At 37.7% G+C, this 22331-nt stretch overlaps 2 protein-coding genes across 6 annotated transcripts; both read left to right on the plus strand.

Annotated features, from left to right (window-relative positions):
* The first annotated feature begins 336 nt into the window (after positions 1–336).
* On the plus strand, positions 337–861 carry LOC112805830 (arabinogalactan O-methyltransferase 1-like). Its single transcript, XM_025848159.1, has one exon. It carries the CDS (start codon positions 337–339, stop codon positions 859–861), a length of 525 nt encoding a protein of 174 aa, XP_025703944.1.
* Positions 862–4864: 4003 nt separating this feature from the next.
* LOC112697188 (transcription factor APG-like) lies at positions 4865–20832 on the plus strand. 5 transcript variants are annotated; one of them, XM_072197448.1, is made up of 6 exons: positions 4865–5307; positions 5580–5819; positions 19483–19558; positions 20040–20135; positions 20258–20424; positions 20546–20832. In XM_072197448.1, exons 3-6 carry the CDS (start codon positions 19553–19555, stop codon positions 20601–20603), a joined length of 327 nt encoding a protein of 108 aa, XP_072053549.1. In that variant the 5' UTR covers positions 4865–5307; positions 5580–5819; positions 19483–19552; the 3' UTR covers positions 20604–20832. The 5 variants fall into 5 exon arrangements, 1 of the variants encoding a protein (XP_072053549.1); XR_003810906.2 differs by lacking the exon at positions 19483–19558 and having other exon boundaries at positions 4867–5307; positions 5580–5725; positions 19770–20135; positions 20258–20323; XR_011862547.1 differs by lacking the exon at positions 19483–19558 and adding an exon at positions 19770–19936 and having other exon boundaries at positions 4868–5307; positions 5580–5725; positions 20258–20832.
* Positions 20833–22331: the final 1499 nt, after the last annotated feature.

Below are 22331 nucleotides of genomic sequence, written 5' to 3' on the forward strand. Positions count from 1 at the left end.
TCCGGCAACCCGCACGTCCTTCCCATCCTTGCCTGCGCCTTCGTCGCGGTCGCCATCATCCTCCTGTTCTTCTTCCATCGGACCCTTCTCAAATCCAAAAACACCACTACTTGTCCTGAAAACCGAGAGCCCACCTTCGTGCCACTCACGAAAAACGAGGTAATAATCGCCGAGGAGTTCAGCTCCACGGCGAGCCTCCTCGTTAGCATCCTCCACTTCGCGACGGCGCGTACGATTCCCCCACAATCCCCTAACGAGATCCAAAAGCTGGTCGACGTCATACAATATCTCACTCCATGCAACTTCCTCATCTTTGGCGTTGGTCATGACTCGCTGATGTGGGACGCTTTAAATCCACGTGGCAACACGCTATTCATCGAGGAGAATCCAAGGTGGACTCTTTCGGCGATGAAGCGGTTTCCAATCCTAAACATCCACACGGTGCGTTACTCCACGCGCATCTCCGAAGCAGACACGCTCTTGTCCACGTACAAGGCGCAATGCATGGGGAATCAGCTAACGCTCAAGGGCAACCAGCATTGTCCGCTTGCCCTGAGCCGGTTGCCGGAAGAGGCGTACGATCGTGATTGGGATATGATCATGATCGACGCGCCTAGAGGGACAGAGGATCCGTCGCCGGGGAAGATGGCGGTGATATATTCGGTGGCGGTGATGGCGCGTGAGAGGAAGAGGCCGGGCGTGACGCACGTGTTCCTCCATGACGTGGATGGGAGGGTTGAGCAGCAATACGCGCAGGAGTTTCTGTGCATGAAATACAGAGTTAGCGTTGTTAATAAGCTTTGGCACTTTGTTATCCCACCTTCTTTTAGTTCTGATGATACTACTGCTGGATTCTGCTAATATTGCATAGCACAACTTTCAATTTGCTTCTTTTTGAAGGAATTTTCAGAATATTGTATTATATATTATTTTCATTTAATCCTGCCTCATAGCTGACACAACAAAAGGTCAAGAGCTCACAGTATTGAAACATTCAGCATTTGCTTGTTGGTTGGTTGTGAGTTTATTTGTCCGTTGCGGTGCGCTTAGATATTTGATTTTGGTAGACCTGGATTACTTTAAGTACAATTAAGCAATATTTTGAGAATTAAATATCAGTTTTTATACGAGAAAAGAAGAGTATAAAAAGTAGTTGATTAAATTCTTTTTTTTTTGTTTTTTAAAATATTTAGTTAAAATAAAAAGACATTTTAATATAAAACACTAAATATAGCGAATTATTGATAAGTCATTTAAAAATTATAAAGAGTGAAATTTAGTTATTGATAATAATATAAAAAATGACAAAGAAATAAGTTTTAATTTTCTTATTGTTCTTTATTTTCTTAGTTTTATCACAGTGTTATGTTGAGCTTCTTTTATTTAAAAAAACTCACATTATAGGTAAAGATCATCATTACATGTCAAATTGACGGTAATATATATTATGGGGACTTAGAGTTCGCCATGCAAGGGAGTTAAACCAGCGGCTTACATGATGAAAATTAGGTGGGGTTTAATTGAGAAGAATAATAGTCTTTGGGACAAGGTGCTTAGGTCCAAATACAAGTGCGAAAACGATATTTTTCCTGTTGTTCGAAGAAGGAGCAATGGTTCGAATTTATGGAAGGGAGTTTGCTTGTCTTGGGATAAAGTGAAAAGCAACATGATTTGGAGGATTTGAAATGGTTCAAAAATTGATTTTTTTTTGGAAACACCAATAGGTTTCGGGGCAACTCAAACATCATGCTATTCAGGTAGGTTATGATTTTAATTCCAATTTATCTTTTAACGACTTTCTCTCTGTTTCAGGTACGTGGGATGAAAGGAAGCTAAGTGATTAGTTGCCGGAAGACACCGTGAAGAGGATTATTGTTTATGCTATGTATTTGTAAAATTTTTTAGAATTCTCATAATTTTATTTCATAAAAATAAATATGTAGATATTATGATAGAAAAGTCTAGAAATTAAGTAAATAAATCAAGTACTAAAAATATTTAAATTAATATCTAAAAATATTTAAGACCTAAAAATATCTAAAATTTATAATAAACTAACTTGTAACAAATATATTAAATTTTATTAGTCTTTGTACTCTCTTTTTAATCCATCAATAATATAACTATCAAAATTTTTAAACTATTTATCCAACTCCTTCATTAAAACTATCCTTAATATTCTTATTACACAATTCAAGCCCATTATATACTAAACTAACTTCAAACTATTTCATAAAACTAACAGTGGTATCAGAGCTACGTTCAATCATCTATTGGGTGTAGAATCTTTCTTCTTAACCTATCAACTATACAAATCCACCACATTATAATTCACTTAAATAAATTTCTCCATAACCATAACTATCTCAACTATAAATATTTTTATGTCCATATTGTCAGAAGACAATTATGACAACTGACATCCTCAAATGAAAATCTTTCTACGAGTTCAAAATTTGTGCGATGATGTCCATGAAGGGTTCATCATGTCAGAGAATTAAACAACACTTTTCACTGCATAAAAGAAGAAATTGATAGAAGAGCAACAAAGAAATTATATTGCTCTATGCTTCTTCCACCAAGCTATAACAAAGACAATTTTTTTAAAGATAAGAGGAATATTATCAACTAAAGAAGTGTGGAAAAATTTGGAACAAGAGTTTAGAGACGACACAAAGATACACACAATCCTCCTCCAATTTCTAAGGAAGCAATAACAAATATGAAAATAAAAGATTTTAAAAAAATAAAAAGTTACTATACAAGATTAATAAGTTTAGTAAATGAAATGAAAATTTACGAGGAGAACTACTTGCCCGATAAAAAGATAGTAAAAAAAAAATACTTATTAGTTTACCTTCCAAATTTGATCCTAAAGTGTCTACAATTGAAGAAACTAAGAATTTATCAATGTTAACACTAATAGAGTTAATAAGTTCATTACATGCTTTTGAACAAAGATTGACAAGTTCATACGATGAAGATTTAGTAAAAAATACATTTGGATCTAATCTCAATATAAAATCTCATAATCTAATAAAAGAGGAGGAAAAAGACGAGAAAATTCTAGAAGTTCAGACACTTCTTGAAAAATAAAAAAATAAAACTGAATATAGAAAAAAATATTTTTCATGTGGCATATGCAAGAAGACTAACCACTTAGAAAAAGATTGTTGGCATCGTGAAAAATCACAAATGTTGCAATTGTAAAAGGTTTGGACATATGAAAAAAGACTGTAGGATGAACATCAATCATCTCGCAAACTTTTCTGAAAAAAAGCAGAGAGAAGAGTGCCTCTTCTATGCATTATCACAAGAAGAGTGCAAGAAAAAAGATGACATATAATATCTCAATAGTGGCTACAGTAATCACATGATAGGTGATCAAAGCCTATTTAGTGACATCAATAAATCTGTTCGATCTGGCATCAGACTTGGAGACAGAACGATCGTACAGGTGAACGGTAAAGATACAATCACCATCACCACCAAGATAGTAATTAAGAATATCCATGATGTTTTGTTAGTTCCTAAATTAGTTCAAAATCTACTTAGTATTGGCCAAATAATAGAAAAAGACTACGTATTATACTTTGAAGAAGACTCATGCAGCATAACTAAAAAAAAAAAATTAGAAGGCTTCTAGCAATAGTCAATATGAAGAATAGAAGCTTTCTACTAAAATGGAGTTATATCATAAAAACTACATTAAAAGCACAAGAAGATAATGCATGGCTGTGGTATCAAAGATTTGGCTATTTTCACTTTCATGGATTAAAACTACTACATAAAAAATAACTAATGAGAGATCTACCAAGTATCATAGAGATTAATAAATCTTACGAAAGATGCTTACTTCGCAAGCAACATTGTCAACTATTTTTTTTGGAAGAGTTTGGCGAGTCAAGGAGATGCCTGAATTAGTTCACACTAATGTTTGTGGTCTAATAAAGACTCCATCACTCAATAACAAGTACTTTATTCTCTTCATCGATGATTATACTAGAATAATGTGGATATATTTCCTACATAAAAGATCAGAAATTTTTGGCATCCTCAAGAAATTCAAGCAACATGTAAAGAAATAAAGTAGTTGTTGCATCAAGGTACTTTGTAGCAACAGAGGAACTGAATACATTTCCAAAAAATTTAATAAATTTTGCAAAGAATAGGGTGTCGAGCATCAACTCATAGTGGGATATGCTCCTAAGTAAAATGGAGTATTTGAGAAGAAAAATAGAACTGTGATAGAGATGGCATGCTCAATCCTCAAGGAGAAAAATCTACCAAACAACTTCTGGGCAGAAACTGTTTACACAACAATATACATACTAAATCGTTGTTCTACTAAGGCAGTAGAAAATAAAACTCCAATTGAAGTACAGAGTGGATGAAAGCCTTTCGCAAAGCATCTAAGAGTCTTTAGATGTATATGTTATGCTCACATTACCACACAAAAAAGAAGTAAGCTCGATGAGAAGACAGAAAAATGAATCTTTCTTGGGTATAGTACACAATCAAAAGGATATCATGTGTATAATTTGCAAATGAAGAAACTCATAATCGGTTGAGATGTGGAGTTCGAAAAAAATACTTCATTAAATTGAGAAAATGAACACTAAAAAAAATATTGATAAAAATGGCACTAATTTTATGGCGGGTCAAAAAAACTGCCATTATGTTTGTTAATTACGGCCGCGCCAACTCATGCCATAATGCTAATGGTTTTTGTGGCAGCTTTGTTGATTGTGGGGTTTCAAACCGCCATAGAATTTTTTTCCCTTTTTTAACTCGAGCCATGTTGCATATGAGAATGTGATTAGTATTGTTGCATATGAGAAAATGACGATGAGTGTCAATGACGAACCCTAATTTCTTGTCATTGTTCATCTTCCTGATTTGTCATTCAACTCCTCGCTATCGCTCATCCCTTTGTTGCAGATCATCTCCTCGCTGCTGCAAGCAACGCCGTTGTTGCTGCCTTCAGTGAGCTTCTACGATTTGGCTTTGATCTGAAGATTTGCCAGCGTTCGTCTCATCACCATCGTTCATCTCCTCGCCATTGCAAGAAATGCCGTTGTCGCCTTCAGCGAGCTTCAACGATTTGGCTTCGATATGAAGATTTGTCGCCGCTCATCTCATCGCCATCATTCATCTCTGCACCATCGCAAGCAACACCGTTGTCGCTGCCTTCTATGATCTGATTTTCAATCTGACTCACCTCCTCACCTCGGCAAGCAACGCCGTTGTTGCTGCCTTCAGCAAGCTTCTACAATTTGGTTTCACCATCTCTGTCACTTCTAATAGGTAATCTACTTAATCTTCTTCTTTGATTTTTTCCTTCCTCTTCATCCTTTTAGATCTAGTTCATGCTCTAGTAGGAAGAAACAAAGAATGCTGGTTCTTTTTGTGTATTTTAATTTTCATTGATCTTTTGTGATGTTGCTGTTGTTAGCTTGTTACTGCTGTATTTTCCATTCTGTTGTTATTTTTTTGCTTCTGATTTTATTTAGTTTGAGACCCAATCTATTCTATTAAACTGAATGATCTCATAATCTGCATCTTTTGTCCGAAATTAGTACAACACAACACTTTACTTTCTCTTCAAACAAGTCACGGCATTGTGGAGGAACTGATTGGGTTTGGAGCAAGAGTGCACGCGTGTGCAAGGAACGAAGCTGAGCTCACTAAGTCTCTCATCTAATGAAATGATTCTGGTTTTGAGGTTACTGACTCTGTTTGCAATGTCTTTGTTCCTCATCAGAGGGAGAAGCTGATGGACTCTGTGTTCTGAATTCCAAGGGAAACTCAACATCCTTGTAAACTCTCTTCTTTCTCTGCATTTCATCTGTTTGATATTATTCCCCAACTAAAACTATTGTGTATGTTTTGAATTTACATTAATTGATATTATTCCCCAACTAACACTATTTTGCATAATTCGAGTCTATAAATTTTCAAACAATAATAGAAAAAAAAACTTTAATATTCTTATAGTTGAAATCTTCAAGCTGCACTATAATTTGAAGGTGCAAGAGGATGACTTTACAATTCTTCAAGATCCCTCTTAAGTCTTTACTCTTCCACTGCTTCCTGCTCTTACTCTTTGATGAGCGGATAATTTATACGCTTTTTGGCATTGTTTTTAGTATGTTTTTGGTATGATCTAGTTAGTTTTTAGTATATTTTTATTAGTTTTTAGTTAAAATTCACTTTTCTGGACTTTACTATGAGTTTGTGTGTTTTTCTGTGATTTCAGGTATTTTCTGGCTGAAATTGAGGGTCCTGAGCAAAAATCTGATTCAGAGACTGAAAAGGACTACAGATGCTGTTGGATTCTAACCTCCCTGCACTCGAAGTGGATTTTCTGGAGCTACAGAAGCCCAATTGGCGCGCTCTCAATGGCGTTGGAAAGTAGACATCCTGGGCTTTCCAGCAATGTATAATAGTCCATACTTTGCCCAAGATTTGATGGCCCAAACTGGCGTGGCAATTCGGCCTCAGAATTTCCAGCGTTTAACGCTGGAACTGGCATAAAACTTGGAGTTAAACGCCCAAACTGGCATAAAAGCTGGCGTTTAACTCCAGAAAAGGTCTCTACACGAAAATGCTTCATTGCTCAGCCCAAGCACACACTAAGTGGACCCAGAAGTGGATTTTTACGTCATTTACTCATTTCTGTATACCCTAGGTTACTAGTTTACTATTAATAGGATCTTTTGACATTGTATCACTACCTCATGACACTTTACACGTTTCTTTGTGTACCTTCCACGGCATGAGTCTCTAAACCCCATGGTTGGGGGTGAGGAGCTCTGCTGTGTCTTGATGGATTAATGCAATTACTACTGTTTTTCATTCAATCATGCTTGCTTCCATTCTAAGATATTACTTGTTCTTAACCCGGATGAATGTGATGATCCGTGACACTCATCATCATTCTCAACTATGAACGTGTGCCTGACAACCACCTCCGTTCTACCCTAGATTAAGTAGATATCTCTTGGATTCTTTAACCGGAATCTTCGTGGTCTAAGCTAGAACTGATGGCGGCATTCAAGAGAATCCGGAAGGTCTAAACCTTATCTGTGGTATTCTGAGTAGGATTCAAAGATTGAATGACTGTGACGAGCTTCAAACTCCTGAAGGCGGGGCGTCAGTGACAGACGCAAAAGAATCACTGGATTCTATTCCGGCCTGATTGAGAACCGACAGATGGATAGCCGTGCCGTGACAGGGTGCGTTGAACATTTCCACTGAGAGGATGGGAGGTAGCCACTGACAACGGTGAAACCCTTGCATACAGCTTGCCATGGAAGGAGCCTAGCGTGCTTGAAGAAGAAGATAGTAGGAAAGCAGAGATTCAGAAGACAGAGCATCTCCAAAACCTCAACCTGTTCTTCATTACTGCAAAACAAGTACTTATTTCATGTTCTTTTGCTTTTCACAATCAATCTTGATAATTATTGATATCCTGACTAAGACTTACAAGATAACCATAGCTTGCTTCAAGCCGACAATCTCCGTGGGATCGACCCTTACTCACGTAAGGTATTACTTGGACGACCCAGTGCACTTGCTGGTTAGTTGTGCGGAGTTGCAAAAGTGTGATTGCAATTTCGTGCACCAAGTTTTTGGCGCCGTTGCCGGGGATTGTTCGAGTTTGGACAACTGACGGCTTATCTTGTTGCTTAGATTAGGACTGTTTTAATTTTGTTGGTTTAGAGTCTTTTAGTTGAGTCTAGTTTCATATTTTAAGTTTGGTGTCAATTGCATGCTTTTGCTTTTCTTTTAATTTTCGAATTTGCATGTCCTTAGTCCCTTTTTTGATCCATAAAAATTCTAAGTTTGGTGTCCTCTTTGTGTTTTTCCCTTAAAAATTTTCGAAAATTAGTGTTTGATTTTCTAAAAATTTTAAGTTTGGTGTCATTTTGTTGTTTTTCTCTTTCCTCATTTAAAAAATCAAATCTTTTTCATAAAATTTTTCAATCATATCTTTTTAATTGCTATTTTCAAAATCTTTTTAATTAACTAATTGATCCAGTTCTCAATTTGCTTTGATCTTGTTTTCTTTTTAATTTTCGAATTTTTATTTTAATTTCCTTTTGTTTCATTTTAATTTTTTTCGGTTAATTCAAAAAAAAAAAACAAAATTTATCTATCTGCAATCCATATCATTTCCCTTTATCCATTATGGACCTAAGTGGGATTGATCAGTCCAAAAGGACTCTGGGGTCATATGCTAACCCCATTACAGCTGCATATGGGAGTAGCATCTGTACACCTCCCATCAAAGCAAGCAGCTTTGAGCTAAATCCTCAACTCATTATCATAGTGCAGCAAAATTGCCAGTATTCCGGTCTTCCACAGGAAGAGCCTACTGAGTTTCTGGCACAGTTCTTACAAATTGCTGACACAGTACATGATAAAGAGGTGGATCAGGATGTCTACAGACTATTACTGTTTCCATTTGCTGTAAAAGATCAAGCTAAAAGGTGGTTGAATAACCAACCTACAGCAAGCATAAAGACATGGAAACAGTTATCAGACAAATTCCTGAATCACTTTTACCCTCCAAAGAGGATGACACAGCTAAGGCTGGACATCCAAGGCTTTAAACAAGCGGATAATGAATCCCTTTACAATGCCTGGGAGAGGTATAGAGGTATGCTAAGAAAATGCCCCTCTGAAATGTTTTCAGAGTGGGTACAATTAGACATCTTCTACTATGGGCTTACAGAAAAAGCTCAGATGTCTTTAGACCACTCAGCTGGTGGATCTATACACATGAGGAAGACAATTGAAGAGGCTCAAGAGCTTATAGACACTGTTGCTAGAAACCAATATTTGTACTCTAGCAATGAGTTCTCTCCAAAAGAGGAAGTCATGGCAGTAGTCACTGATCCTAATCCTCAAGAACAAATGATTAAGCTTAATCAACAATTGCTCCTGATGACAGAACAGTTAGCAGAATTTAAAGAGATGCTCCATGAAACTAAGGTTGCTAACAAGAACATAGAACTGCAGTTGAATCAAGCAAAACAGCAAGTATCTAAACAGATAACAGAGGAATGTCAAGCAGTTCAGCTGAGGAGTGGGAAGACACTGAATAACACTGCTCAAAAGAGCAAAAAGCCAAATAAGGAACAAGTGACAGAGGATAACCAAACCACTGTTCAAAATCCCTCTGAGGACAGTAAGAGCCCAGAGAGAAACACTTTTGGCGTTCAAACGCCAGAAAAGGGGGGAAAGCTGGCGTTAAACGCCCATTCCCTGCCCAGTTCTGGCGTTCAAACGCTAGAAAAGGGGGAAAAGTTGGCGTTAAACGCCCATTTTCCACCCAATCCTGGCGTTCAGACGCCAAGGGAGGATCAGACACCTGAGAGTGCTGACAATAATCCCTCTAACAAGGCTTCTTCAACCACTTCTGTAAGAAATAAACCTGCAGCATCTAAGGTTGAAGAATATAAAGCCAAGATGCCTTATCCTCAAAAACTCCGCCAAGCGGAACAGGATAAGCAATTTGCCCGCTTTGCAGACTATCTAAGGACTCTTGAAATAAAGATTCCGTTTGCAGAAGCACTTGAGCAAATACCTTCTTATGCTAAGTTCATGAAAGAAATCTTAAGTCATAAGAAGGATTGGAGAGAAACTGAAAAAGTGTTTCTCACTGAAGAATGTAGTGCAGTCATTCTGAAAAGCTTACCAGAAAAGCTTCAAGATCCAGGAAGCTTTATGATACCATGAACATTAGAAGGCGCTTGCACCAAGACAGCCCTATGTGATCTTGGAGCAAGCATCAATCTAATACCTGCATCCACTATCAGAAAGCTTGGGTTGACTGGAGAAGTCAAACCAACCCGGATATGCCTCCAACTTGCTGATGGCTCCATTAAATATCCATCAGGCATAATAGAGGACATGATTGTCAAGGTTGGGCCATTCGCCTTTCCAACTGACTTTGTGGTACTGGAAATGGAGGAGCACAAGAGTGCAACTCTCATTCTAGGAAGACCTTTCCTAGCAACTGGACGAACTCTCATTGATGTACAAAAAGGGGAAGTAACCCTGAGAGTCAATGAGGATGAGTTCAAGTTGAATGCTGTAAAAGCTATGCAGCACCCAGACACACCAAATGACTGCATGGGCGCTGACATTATTGACTCTCTGGTAGAAGAGATCAATATGACTGAAAGCCTAGAATCAGAGCTTGAGGACATCTTCAAGGATGCTCAACCTGATCAAGAAGAACCAGAGGAAACAAAGGAATTTTCGAAAATTCCTCAGGAGGAGGATAAGCCTCGCAAACCTGAACTCAAACCACTACCACCATCCCTGAAATATGCATTTCTGGGAGAGGGTGAAACTTTTCCAGTGATTATAAGCTCTGCTTTAAATCCACAGGAAGAGGAAGCAATGATTCAAGTGCTAAGGACACACAAGACAGCTCTTGGGTGGTCCATAAGTGATCTTAAGGGCATTAGCCCAGCTAGATGCATGCACAAGATCCTATTGGAGGATAATGCCAAACCAGTGGTCCAACCACAGAGGAGGCTAAATCCAGCCATGAAGGAGGTGGTGCAGAAAGAGGTCACTAAATTACTGGAGGCTGGGATTATTTATCCTATTTCTGATAGCGCCTGGGTGAGTCCTGTCCAAGTTGTCCCCAAAAAGGGAGGCATGACAGTGGTTTATAATGAAAAAAATGAACTGGTTCCTACAAGAACAGTCACAGGGTGGCGTATGTGTATTGACTACAGAAGGCTCAATACAGCCACCAGAAAGGATCATTTTCCTTTACCATTCATAGACCAAATGCTAGAAAGACTAGCTGGTCATGATTATTACTGCTTTTTGGATGGCTATTCAGGTTACAACCAAATTGCAGTAGATCCTCAGGACCAAGAGAAAACATCATTTACTTGCCCTTCTGGCGTGTTTGCCTACAGAAGGATGCCTTTTGGTCTGTGTAATGCTCCTGCAACCTTTCAGAGATGCATGCTATCCATCTTCTCTGATATGGTGGAGAAATTTCTTGAAGTCTTTATGGATGACTTCTCAGTATATGGAGACTCATTCAGCTCCTGTCTTAACCACCTATCACTTGTCCTGAAAAGGTGCCAAGAGACTAACCTGGTTTTAAACTGGGAAAAATGTCACTTTATGGTGACTGAAGGAATTGTCCTCGGGCACAAAATTTCAAGCAGGGGAATAGAGGTGGATAAGGCAAAGGTAGAGGTAATTGAAAAATTACCACCACCTGCCAATGTTAAGGCAATCAGAAGCTTTCTGGGGCATGCAGGATTCTACAGAAGGTTTATAAAGGATTTTTCGAAAATTGCAAAACCTTTGAGTAACCTGCTAGCTGCTGACACACCATTTGTGTTTGACACACAGTGTCTGCAGGCATTTGAGACCCTGAAAGCTAAGCTGGTCACAGCACCAGTCATCTCTGCACCAGATTGGACATTGCCATTTGAACTAATGTGTGATGCCAGTGACCATGCCATTGGTGCAGTGTTGGGACAGAGGCATAACAAGCTTCTGCACGTCATTTATTATGCCAGCCGTGTTCTAAATGACGCACAGAAGAATTACACAACCACAGAAAAAGAGTTACTTGCAGTGGTCTATGCCATTGACAAGTTTTGATCCTATCTAGTGGGATCCAAAGTGGTTGTGTACACTGACCATGCTGCTCTTAAATACTTACTCACAAAGCAGGATTTAAAACCCAGGCTTATCAGATGGGTGTTGCTTCTGCAAGAGTTTGATATAGAAATAAGAGACAGAAAAGGGACAGAGAACCAAGTAGCTGATCATCTGTCCCGAATAGAACCAGTAGCTGGGGCGTCCCTCCCTTCTACTGAGATCTCTGAGACCTTCCCAGATGAGCAACTCTTTGCCATTCAGGAAGCTCCATGGTTTGCAGATACTGCAAATTATAAAGCTGTGAGGTTCATACCCCAGGAGTACAACAGAGTGCAAAGAAAGAAATTAATTTCAGATGCCAAGTACTACCTCTGGGATGAACCATATCTCTTTAAGAGATGTGCAGACGGAATGATCCGCAGATGTGTACCCAGAGAAGAAGCACAGAGGATCCTATGGCACTGCCATGGATCACAGTATGGAGGACATTTTGGAAGTGAGCGAACAGCTACTAAAGTCCTCCAATGTGGCTTCTACTGGCCTACTCTCTATAAAGATGCCCGAGAGTTTGTGCGTAACTGTGACAGTTGCCAAAGAGCTGGTAACTTGCCTCATGGATATGCCATGCCTCAACAAGGGATATTAGAGATAGAATTGTTTGATGTATGGGGAATTGACTTCATGGGTCCATTCCCACCATCATACTCAAACACTTACATTCTGGTGGCAGTGGACTATGTATCTAAGTGGGTAGAAGCAATTGCTACACCCACTAATGATACCAAGACCGTGCTGAAATTCCTCCAGAAACACATCTTCAGCAGATTTGGTGTTCCCAGAGTACTAATCAGTGACGGGGGCACTCATTTCTGCAATAGACAGCTATACTCTGCTATGGTTAGATATGGGATTAGCCACAAAGTGGCAACTCCGTATCATCCACAGACAAATGGGCAAGCTGAAGTCTCTAACAGAGAGCTAAAAAGAATCCTGGAATGGACTGTGATAGCCCGAAGAAAGGATTGGGCAAAGAGCTTGGATGATGCTCTGTGGGCATACAGAACAGCATTCAAGACTCCTATAGGAACCTCTCCATACCAACTGGTGTATGGGAAGGCCTGTCATCTGCCCGTGGAACTGGAACATAAAGCCTACTGGGCAACCAGATTCCTAAACATGGATGCTCAGTTAGCTGGTGAAAAAAGATTGCTCCAGCTAAATGAGCTAGAAGAGTTCAGACTCAATGCCTTTGAAAACGCAAAAATTTATAAGGAAAAGGCAAAGAAGTGGCATGACAAGAAGTTGTCATCCAGAGTCTTTGAGCCGGGACAAAAAGTCCTGCTCTTCAACTCTAGGCTCAGATTGTTTCCAGAAAAACTCAAATCCCGGTGGAGGGGTCCGTATGTGATTACAGGAGTGTCACCATATGGATATGTTGAGCTTCAGGATATTGATTCTGACAAAAAGTTCATTGTTAATGGACAGAGAATCAAGCATTATCTTGAAGGTAATTTTGAGCAGGAATGCTCAAAACTGAGACTTGAGTGATTCTCAGTAAAGGTCCAACTAAAGACAGTAAAGAAGCGCTTGCTGGGAGGCAACCCAGTCATTAGCAGGTTATATGTTTTGTTTTTACAAAGGCAAGAATCAAAAATGAAGGAATTCACAGAGTTACAGAATGATTCAGCGCAAAAAGCAGAGAAAAAGAGCTTACTGGCGAAAAAACGCCAGTAAGGGGCATTTTGGGCGTTAAACGCCAGAATGGGCACCATTCTGGGCGTTTAACGCCAGGTGTGCAGCATCCTGGGCGTTTTAGAAAAACGCCCAGTGATAAAGGAATTCTGGCGTTTAACGCCAGCCAGGGCACCTGGCTGGGCGTTAAACGCCCACAAGGGGCAACAAATGGGCGTTAAACGCCAGAATGGGTGCCATTCTGGGCGTTTAACGCCAGAAAGGTGGGGAACCAAGATTTTGATTTCCAATCAAATTTTTTTCAAATTTTCCTTTTCTTACCCATACTTTTCTACATAAATACATCTCAACCTTTCATCATTCACTTTCAAATCTTCAAAAATCTAAAATCACTCTTCAAATCTCTCAAATCAATCCCAAATCTTGTTCAAAAACTCACCCTTCTCTCAAATTCTTTCCATATCTTCTCAAATCTCCTTTCAAATTTTTCTTTTTTTCGAAATCTTTCCTCCCCACTTTATAAATACACATTCAGCCCCCTCATTGCCCCACACCATTCGAATTTGCTCCTCCTCTCTCTCTCTTCTTTCCTTTTTTTTGCTTGAGGACAAGCAAACCTCTAAGTTTGGTGTGCTTTTCCGTGATCACTAAGCCAAGATTCATCAAGATCATGGCTCCTAAGGGAAAACAAACCAATTTAAGAGGAAAGAAAGAGAATAATCCAAAGAATCTTTGGAATCAAGAGAAGTTCTTAACCAAAGAACATGAAGACCATTATCACAAAATAATGGGTCTGAGGTCAGTGATCCCGGAAGTTAAATTTGATCTGAAAGAAGATGAATATTCGGGGATCCAAGAGCAAATTCGAAACAGAGGATGGGAAGTTCTAACCAATCCTGAGATAAAGGTTGGAAGGAATATGGTTCAGGAATTCTACTCAAATCTGTGGTTAACAGATAAGCAGAGAATGACTGGAATTGCTTACCATACCTACAGAACCATGGTCAGAGGGAAAGTTATGTACTTCCATCTGGACAAAATAAGAGAAATCTTCAAATTGCCTCAACTGCAGGATGATCCTGAATCCTTTAATAGGAGAATGGTGAGAGCAGATAAAGGGTTGGATCAAGTTCTAGAGGACATATGCTTCCCTGGAACTAAGTGGATAACCAATTCAAAGGGTGTCCCAAACCAACTCAAGAGGGGAGACCTCAAACCAATTGCAAGAGGTTGGCTAGACTTTATTGGGCGTTCCATATTGCCCACTAGCAACCGTTCTGAGGTCACCATCAAGAGAGTAGTGATGATTCATTGCATTATGCTTGGAAAAGAAGTGGAGGTTCATCATGTGATTGCTTGTGAGATCTACACAATTGCAAATAAGAATTCCACTGAAGCCAAATTGGCTTACCCAAGCTTGATCTCCTTGCTCTGTAAAGAGGCTGGGGTGAAGATGGGAGTAGATGAATTTATACCCATTGAACATCCAATCACCAAGAAGTCAATGGAAGGAGAAATGCAAGACAACTCTATCAAAAGGAGGGCGCAGGAGTTCCTCCCTGAATTCCCTGAGATTGGCTACTGGGCCAGCCTAGAAGCATCTATCACCAAGTTGCAAGAGACTATGGAGCAACTTAAGGAAGAACAGCAGAATCAGAACTGCATGCTCTGCAAATTGCTGAAAGAACAAGAGAAGCAGGGGCGTGAGCTCCAAGAGTTGAAACGCCAAAAGCTCTCCTCTCAAGTTGAGGGAGCATCCACTTCTCAAAATCAAGGTTGTTGAGTCCTAACTCTGTGAAAACCTCTATCATTAGGAGCCTATTTAAATTTTTGTTTTCTATTTTTATTTTCTAGTCTCATCTTATATCTATTTTTGAGTCTTGTTCTTAATTCATAATTAATAAAATTTAAAATTCATGTCTTAAAGCTATGAATGTCCTATGAATCCATCACCTCTCTTAAATGAAAAATGCTTTAATCACAAAAGAACAAGAAGTACAGGATTTCGAAATTTATCCTTGAAACTAGTTGAATTAGTTTGATGTGGTGACAATAATTTTTGTTTTCCGAATGAATGCTTGAACAGTGCATATGTCTTTTGAATTTGTTGTTTTGAGAATGTTAAAATTGTTGGCTCTTGAAAGAATGAGGAAAAAAGAGAACTGTTATTGAGGATCTAAAAACTCATCAGATTGATTCTTGAAGCAAGAAAAAGCAGTGAATACAAAAAAAAAATTTTTGAAAAAATAAAAAGAGAGAAGAAAGAAAGAAAAAGAAAAAGAAAGAAATAAAGTTGTGATCCAAGGCAACAAGAGTGTGCTTAAGAACCCTGGACACCTCTAATTGGGGACTCTAGCAAAGCTGAGTCACAATCTGAAAGGGTTCACCCAATTATGTGTCTGTGGCATGTATGTATCCGGTGGTAATACTGGAAGACAGAGTGCTTTGGGCCACGGCCAAGACTCATACACTAGCTATGTTCAAGAATCATTATATTTAACTAGGAGAATCAATAACATTATCTGAGTTATGAGTTCTTATAGATGCCAATCATTCTGAACTTCAAAGGATAGAGTGAGATGCCAAAACTGTTCGGAAGCAAAAAGCTACTAGTCCCGCTCATCTAATTGGAGCTAAGTTTCCTTGATATTTTTGAGTCTATAGTATATTCTCTTCTTTTTATCCTATTTCGATTTTCAGTTGCTTGGGGACAAGCAACAATTTAAGTTTGGTGTTGTGATGAGCGGATAATTTATACGCTTTTTGGCATTGTTTTTAGTATGTTTTTGGTATGATCTAGTTAGTTTTTAGTATATTTTTATTAGTTTTTAGTTAAAATTCACTTTTCTGGACTTTACTATGAGTTTGTGTGTTTTTCTGTGATTTCAGGTATTTTCTGGCTGAAATTGAGGGTCCTGAGCAAAAATCTGATTCAGAGACTGAAAAGGACTACAGATGCTGTTGGATTATAACCTCCCTGCACTCGAAGTGGATTTTCTGGAGCTACAGAAGCCCAATTGGCGCGCTCTCAATGGCGTTGGAAAGTAGACATCCTGGGCTTTCCAGCAATGTATAATAGTCCATACTTTGCCCAAGATTTGATGGCCCAAACTGGCGTGGCAATTCGGCCTCAGAATTTCCAGCGTTTAACGCTGGAACTGGCATAAAACTTGGAGTTAAACGCCCAAACTGGCATAAAAGCTGGCGTTTAACTCCAGAAAAGGTCTCTACACGAAAATGCTTCATTGCTCAGCCCAAGCACACACTAAGTGGACCCAGAAGTGGATTTTTACGTCATTTACTCATTTCTGTATACCCTAGGTTACTAGTTTACTATTAATAGGATCTTTTGACATTGTATCACTACCTCATGACACTTTACACGTTTCTTTGTGTACCTTCCACGGCATGAGTCTCTAAACCCCATGGTTGGGGGTGAGGAGCTCTGCTGTGTCTTGATGGATTAATGCAATTACTACTGTTTTTCATTCAATCATGCTTGCTTCCATTCTAAGACATTACTTGTTCTTAACCCGGATGAATGTGATGATCCGTGACACTCATCATCATTCTCAACTATGAACGTGTGCCTGACAACCACCTCCGTTCTACCCTAGATTAAGTAGATATCTCTTGGATTCTTTAACCGGAATCTTCGTGGTCTAAGTTAGAACTGATGGCGGCATTCAAGAGAATCCGGAAGGTCTAAACCTTATCTGTGGTATTCTGAGTAGGATTCAAGGATTGAATGACTGTGACGAGCTTCAAACTCCTGAAGGCGGGGCGTCAGTGACAGACACAAAAGAATCACTGGATTCTATTCCGGCCTGATTGAGAACCGACAGATGGATAGCCGTGCCGTGACAGGGTGCGTTGAACATTTCCACTGAGAGGATGGGAGGTAGCCACTGACAACGGTGAAACCCTTGCATACAGCTTGCCATGGAAGGAGCCTAGCGTGCTTGAAGAAGAAGACAATAGGAAAGCAGAGATTCAGAAGACAGAGCATCTCCAAAACCTCAACCTGTTCTCCATTACTGCAAAACAAGTACTTATTTCATGTTCTTTTGCTTTTCACAATCAATCTTGATAATTATTGATATCCTGACTAAGATTTACAAGATAACCATAGGTTGCTTCAAGCCGACAATCTCCGTGGGATCGACCCTTACTCACGTAAGGTATTACTTGGACGACCCAGTGCACTTGCTGGTTAGTTGTGCGGAGTTGCAAAAGTGTGATTGCAATTTCGTGCACCACTATTCCGATTATGACAACATTTTTGTATATTAAGCTTTCATTATAATGTATAAAAAATTAATCATGATTTGTATATGATTTGCATTTTTGATGGTTGAATGATATGTTTAATTGGGAATTTCACAAGTTTGAGGTTTTAGAAGAGATGAGGGAGCTATGATTAAAGGCAAGGCGTTTCTGTTTTGAAAACAACTCTACTGAATTTGGCTTTTCTATTAGGAATATTATTTACTAGTGAGAATATTATTTACTATTCATAGCAACATCTTTCCTAGCTTGTTCAAAGTTCAAAGTCCATGAATTTATTTTATTCTTGTTGAACTGGGACTGTACATTATTTATAAGTAGTATAAGCAGTATTTAGTTTCAATTCTTCATAATATATCTTGAGAACCTCTTTTTGAGTAATTTCATAAGTGGTTTTAGAAGCTATTATATATATTGATGCAGCTCATGTGTATGTATAGTGATTGTGTTTTTTTTCCAGTGAAATTAAAGCTTGTTCACTACTTTAATTCTTCTCTACTTTTGGCCATGAGAAGCTCATGGTTCTTTGTAGTCAGCTCAGCGTTGTAACTTGGATTGGTTACTGTTAATCCAAAGATATTTGATCAAATTAAATTAGATTTGATCTGGTTCAATTAGATTAGATTAGATTTAATCCAAAACTAAATTGATTTTGAGCAGTTTCAACTTTTAGCTTGAGTTGGATGTTCCTTAAAATTGGCATATAAGTTGATAGATAGTAGATTGTAGAAAAAGAAAAGAAAAAGAATGTTGCTGCCATCCACAGCAGCCTTCACCACTCTTCATCATGCCCACTTATCTTGGATTATGTTTTCCTAAACTCACAGTAATATTTGGTTTTTTATAATCTTGATTCAATTAATAACATGTATCAAAATTGGTGTTGCTCCAAAGCACAAGACTCCGATTAGTGTTTGTTTTCTCTGCATCACTGCCTTTCAAATCCAAACTCTGACTCTTTTATGTAATATAATATAATATAAAATCTTCTGATGCGGCAGAGTTGATCGCACAACAGGGTGACTTGGTCATACATACCCCTCTCTTCATCGAGGTTACAACTTCACTAAAGCAGGTTTCTTTATTTCTATCTTATTTTATTATTCTTAGCTTTGGAATCTGCTTTTGAAGTTTGTTGTGGCCTTAATTGGGTCTATTAATTAAGTGAAGTTTGGATGAGAAATTGGTTCAAAAATCTGTCATTCTGTCTCTAATGTTTGTTAATAGATTTGATTTTGCCGATGATGTCTTAATTAATTGGGTTCCTTTCTTTTATCTTCTTTTTTAATGATTATTTCAGAGGAGAAGATCTTGGAAATCTTAGGTACGATTTGTTGAGGATATTTTTGAAGCACTACTTGTCTTGTCTGCAGATGCATGCTGCTCTATATAAATAGTATTCTAAGACCATAGTCAACTTCAAATTATCACACCAAACTCTTGACTTCACTATTGCTTCTGCCTATCAGAAAATCTTGGCCCCCTTTTTTTCTGTTTCTTATGTCCTATGTTACTTACCTATATCAGTAGATTGTGATTGTAGTGGTTGGAAAATTCTGAAGATTGAAAGAAGTGGCAAGAACAAAAAGACGAAAAATGGAAGGTTAATGTGTTATTATAACAATATAAAGAAATCTACTATAAACTTCATCAGAGATATATAACTTGAATTATGGATGATATTATCATTATATATATATATATATATATATATATATATATATATAATAAAGAGATGAGAGAAATATAATTATAGCCAAAAGACATATTATTATGTAATATTCGGATAATTTTTTTATTAAATCTATCCCACTTTCCTTTATGATAACTGTGTGGCTTTGGACTTACTAGGCACATATGGCATTCCATGACACAGATGCTACAGTTGAAAGCATTAAAAATGCATTGGTCTTAGAGCCAAATGATGGTCAGTTGTGATTTTGTATAAGGCCTTAGTTAGACAAGAACTATTAGTGTACTTACATAGGTGGACATCTAATTTTGTCATCTATCTGGTAGGTTCATGATTTATCAGAAGTATTCAATTATTATTTTCTTTATATGAAACACCTTTTCAATACAATCTGAACATAAATGAAATTAACTGTCATTTTTTTATTAAGATTTGAATTTGTTAGGAAATCCAAATGAAGAGGGGGATATATATACTTAAAAGATGAAAAGACGTAAATGATTATCTTCATCTGTTTGCTCTGGCAATGGCGCAGAGAGAATTTCGGGCAACCCAAACCAAAGTTTGAAGTGAAAAAGACAAGAAACTGAGGACTCTGAGTGCCACAGTGAAGTTAATGTTCTAGAATTGCACTTCCATACGTGTTTACTTATTATCTTACCTATGTTGACAGTTATTCTCTATTAACCAAAAATTAAATTTCTTTTACTAATAGGATATTGAGGAAGAATCAGTGGGTGTTAAAAAGGCAGGTCCAACACGAGGTGTTAAGAGAAGTCGTTCAGCCGAAGTACATAATCTATCTGAAAGGGTGAGTGAAGACCATATGCCAATTGTGTACTGTTGCAAATAAACAACAAATTTTCCATCTGTAGCATATGTTTTGTTGCTTATGATCTGTATGATTATCATTGTGATCTTCTACTTATACAGAGGCGAAAAGACAGGATCAATGAGAAGATGCGTGCATTGCAAGATCTCATACCAAACTGCAATAAGGTTTACTCTTTCATTTTCACTTTTGTTATGCGGGTAATTGCATGGCTGATAGTGGAAAATATTTTCTTCTTGATAGAAGATAATGAACAAATGTATTGTAGGTAAAATGAAAATGCGACAGTTCTACCAATCTAATTTTATTTTTTCTCTTTATATTATTTGACTAGTTATATATTGTTTCTAATGACATCTTTTCTTTGTTATAATTTCAATTTATAACAGCCGGCTTGATAGAAATTCCCTGACAGGAGAGGTTCCTACAAATCTTTGTAAGAGATGAGTTTGGATGATGAAAATGGAGTGTTGGAGCAAGAAACAAAGATGTTAGAGCAAGTTCCCGGATGAAACTCACACAAGAGACCAAGAAACTAAGGCAGGCTTGTTTTAAAGTTAATTACAAAAGGAGAAAACTTTTGGCCTCCAAATCTTATTCATCATCACTTAGTTAAGCTACTTGTCTTGTATATTCATATTCTAAGTAATAAAAACAGCACTTATTATATGGTTTAGATATATTATTAGATATTAACATAGTTTAGGGAACTGGATGGTAGATTTGACTGATTAGTATTTATTGCAATGCTTGTATTTTGGTAAGTTTAGTAAGACAAGGTTTTGTATAGGAGTTATTACTTTTGATTTTCAATAATAAAAAATTATATATTATATTAATATTTTGTTTATGAGTTATATAATATTTTATTTATGGATTATGATTTTTTGCTATTGTGAAATTTTAATCACAAAATTATTTATTTAACGCGATAAAAATGACGGTGAAAATTGTTTTTTTAAACGATAAAAAATGTCACTATTAGTGTAAAATGGCGGTTCAAAAATGCCATTTTAACCAACCAAAACGCTACTGTCAGGGTAAAAATGGCGGTTTAAAAATGCTGTTTTAACCAACTAAATCGCCACTTTGTCAGGGTAATAATGGCGGTTCAAACCGCCATTTTAACCTATTCAAAAATCGTCATTTTAACCCTGAAAATAACGGCGGTTTGAACCGCCGTTTTAACCAATCAAAATACCACTTTGTTAGGGTAATAACGGCGGTTCAAACCGCCGTTTTAACCTATCCAAAAATCGCCGTTTTAACCCTGGAAATAACGGCGGTTTGAACTGCCGTTTTAACCTATTCAAAAACCGCCATTTTAACCCAGGAAATTGTGGCGGTTTTTAGAAAACCGCCGTAATAACCAGAATGGCACCCAGAATTATGGCACTTTACGAAACCGCCATTTTTGGTAATAATGGCGGTTCAAACTGCCGTAAATACAAAAAAAAACCGCCGTTTTTACCATAATTTTTTGTTGTGAAAAAAGTCGAGAAAAGAAGCATTGAAGTATCACAACAATCACCTATAAGACTAGAAGAACAAGAACGTGAAGAAGTAAACACAACTACTCCACCAGTAGAAACAACCACTAATTCTCTTCCAAGAAAAACTAAGCCTCAACAAGATGTATATGAAATATGTGATTTTGTCAAGATCGAGCCTACAAGCTTTGAAGAAGCAAAAAAGTAAGAAGAATGGAGGAATGTTATGGAAGAAGAAATCAAGATGATTGGGAAACTGGTAGATCGCCCTTCAAATAAAGATATCATTGGAGTCAAATGGGTATACAAGACTAAGCTATATCCCAATGGATCTATTTAGAAACATAAGGCAAGACTTGTAGCTAAAGGATATGCACATATTTTTGGGATAGATTATACAGAGACATTTGTACCCGTAAGTCGCCTAAATATAATAAGGACGCTATTGCACTAGCTGCACAAAAGCAATGAAAAATCTATCAACTGGATGTGAAATCTATCTTTCTAAATGGAGAACTGATGGAAGAAGTATATGTTGATCAACCACAAGGGTTCATTGTAGAAGGACATGAAGACAAGGTGCTAAGACTAAAGAAAGCGCTCTATGGACTCAAACAAGCTCCGCGAGTATGGTGCAATCGATTTGACAAATATTTCATTAATCATAAATTCAGGAGGAGTAAAA

The sequence above is a fragment of the Arachis hypogaea genome, chromosome 6, assembly GCF_003086295.3.
Source record: "Arachis hypogaea cultivar Tifrunner chromosome 6, arahy.Tifrunner.gnm2.J5K5, whole genome shotgun sequence".
NCBI classification, from domain to species: domain Eukaryota; kingdom Viridiplantae; phylum Streptophyta; class Magnoliopsida; order Fabales; family Fabaceae; genus Arachis; species Arachis hypogaea.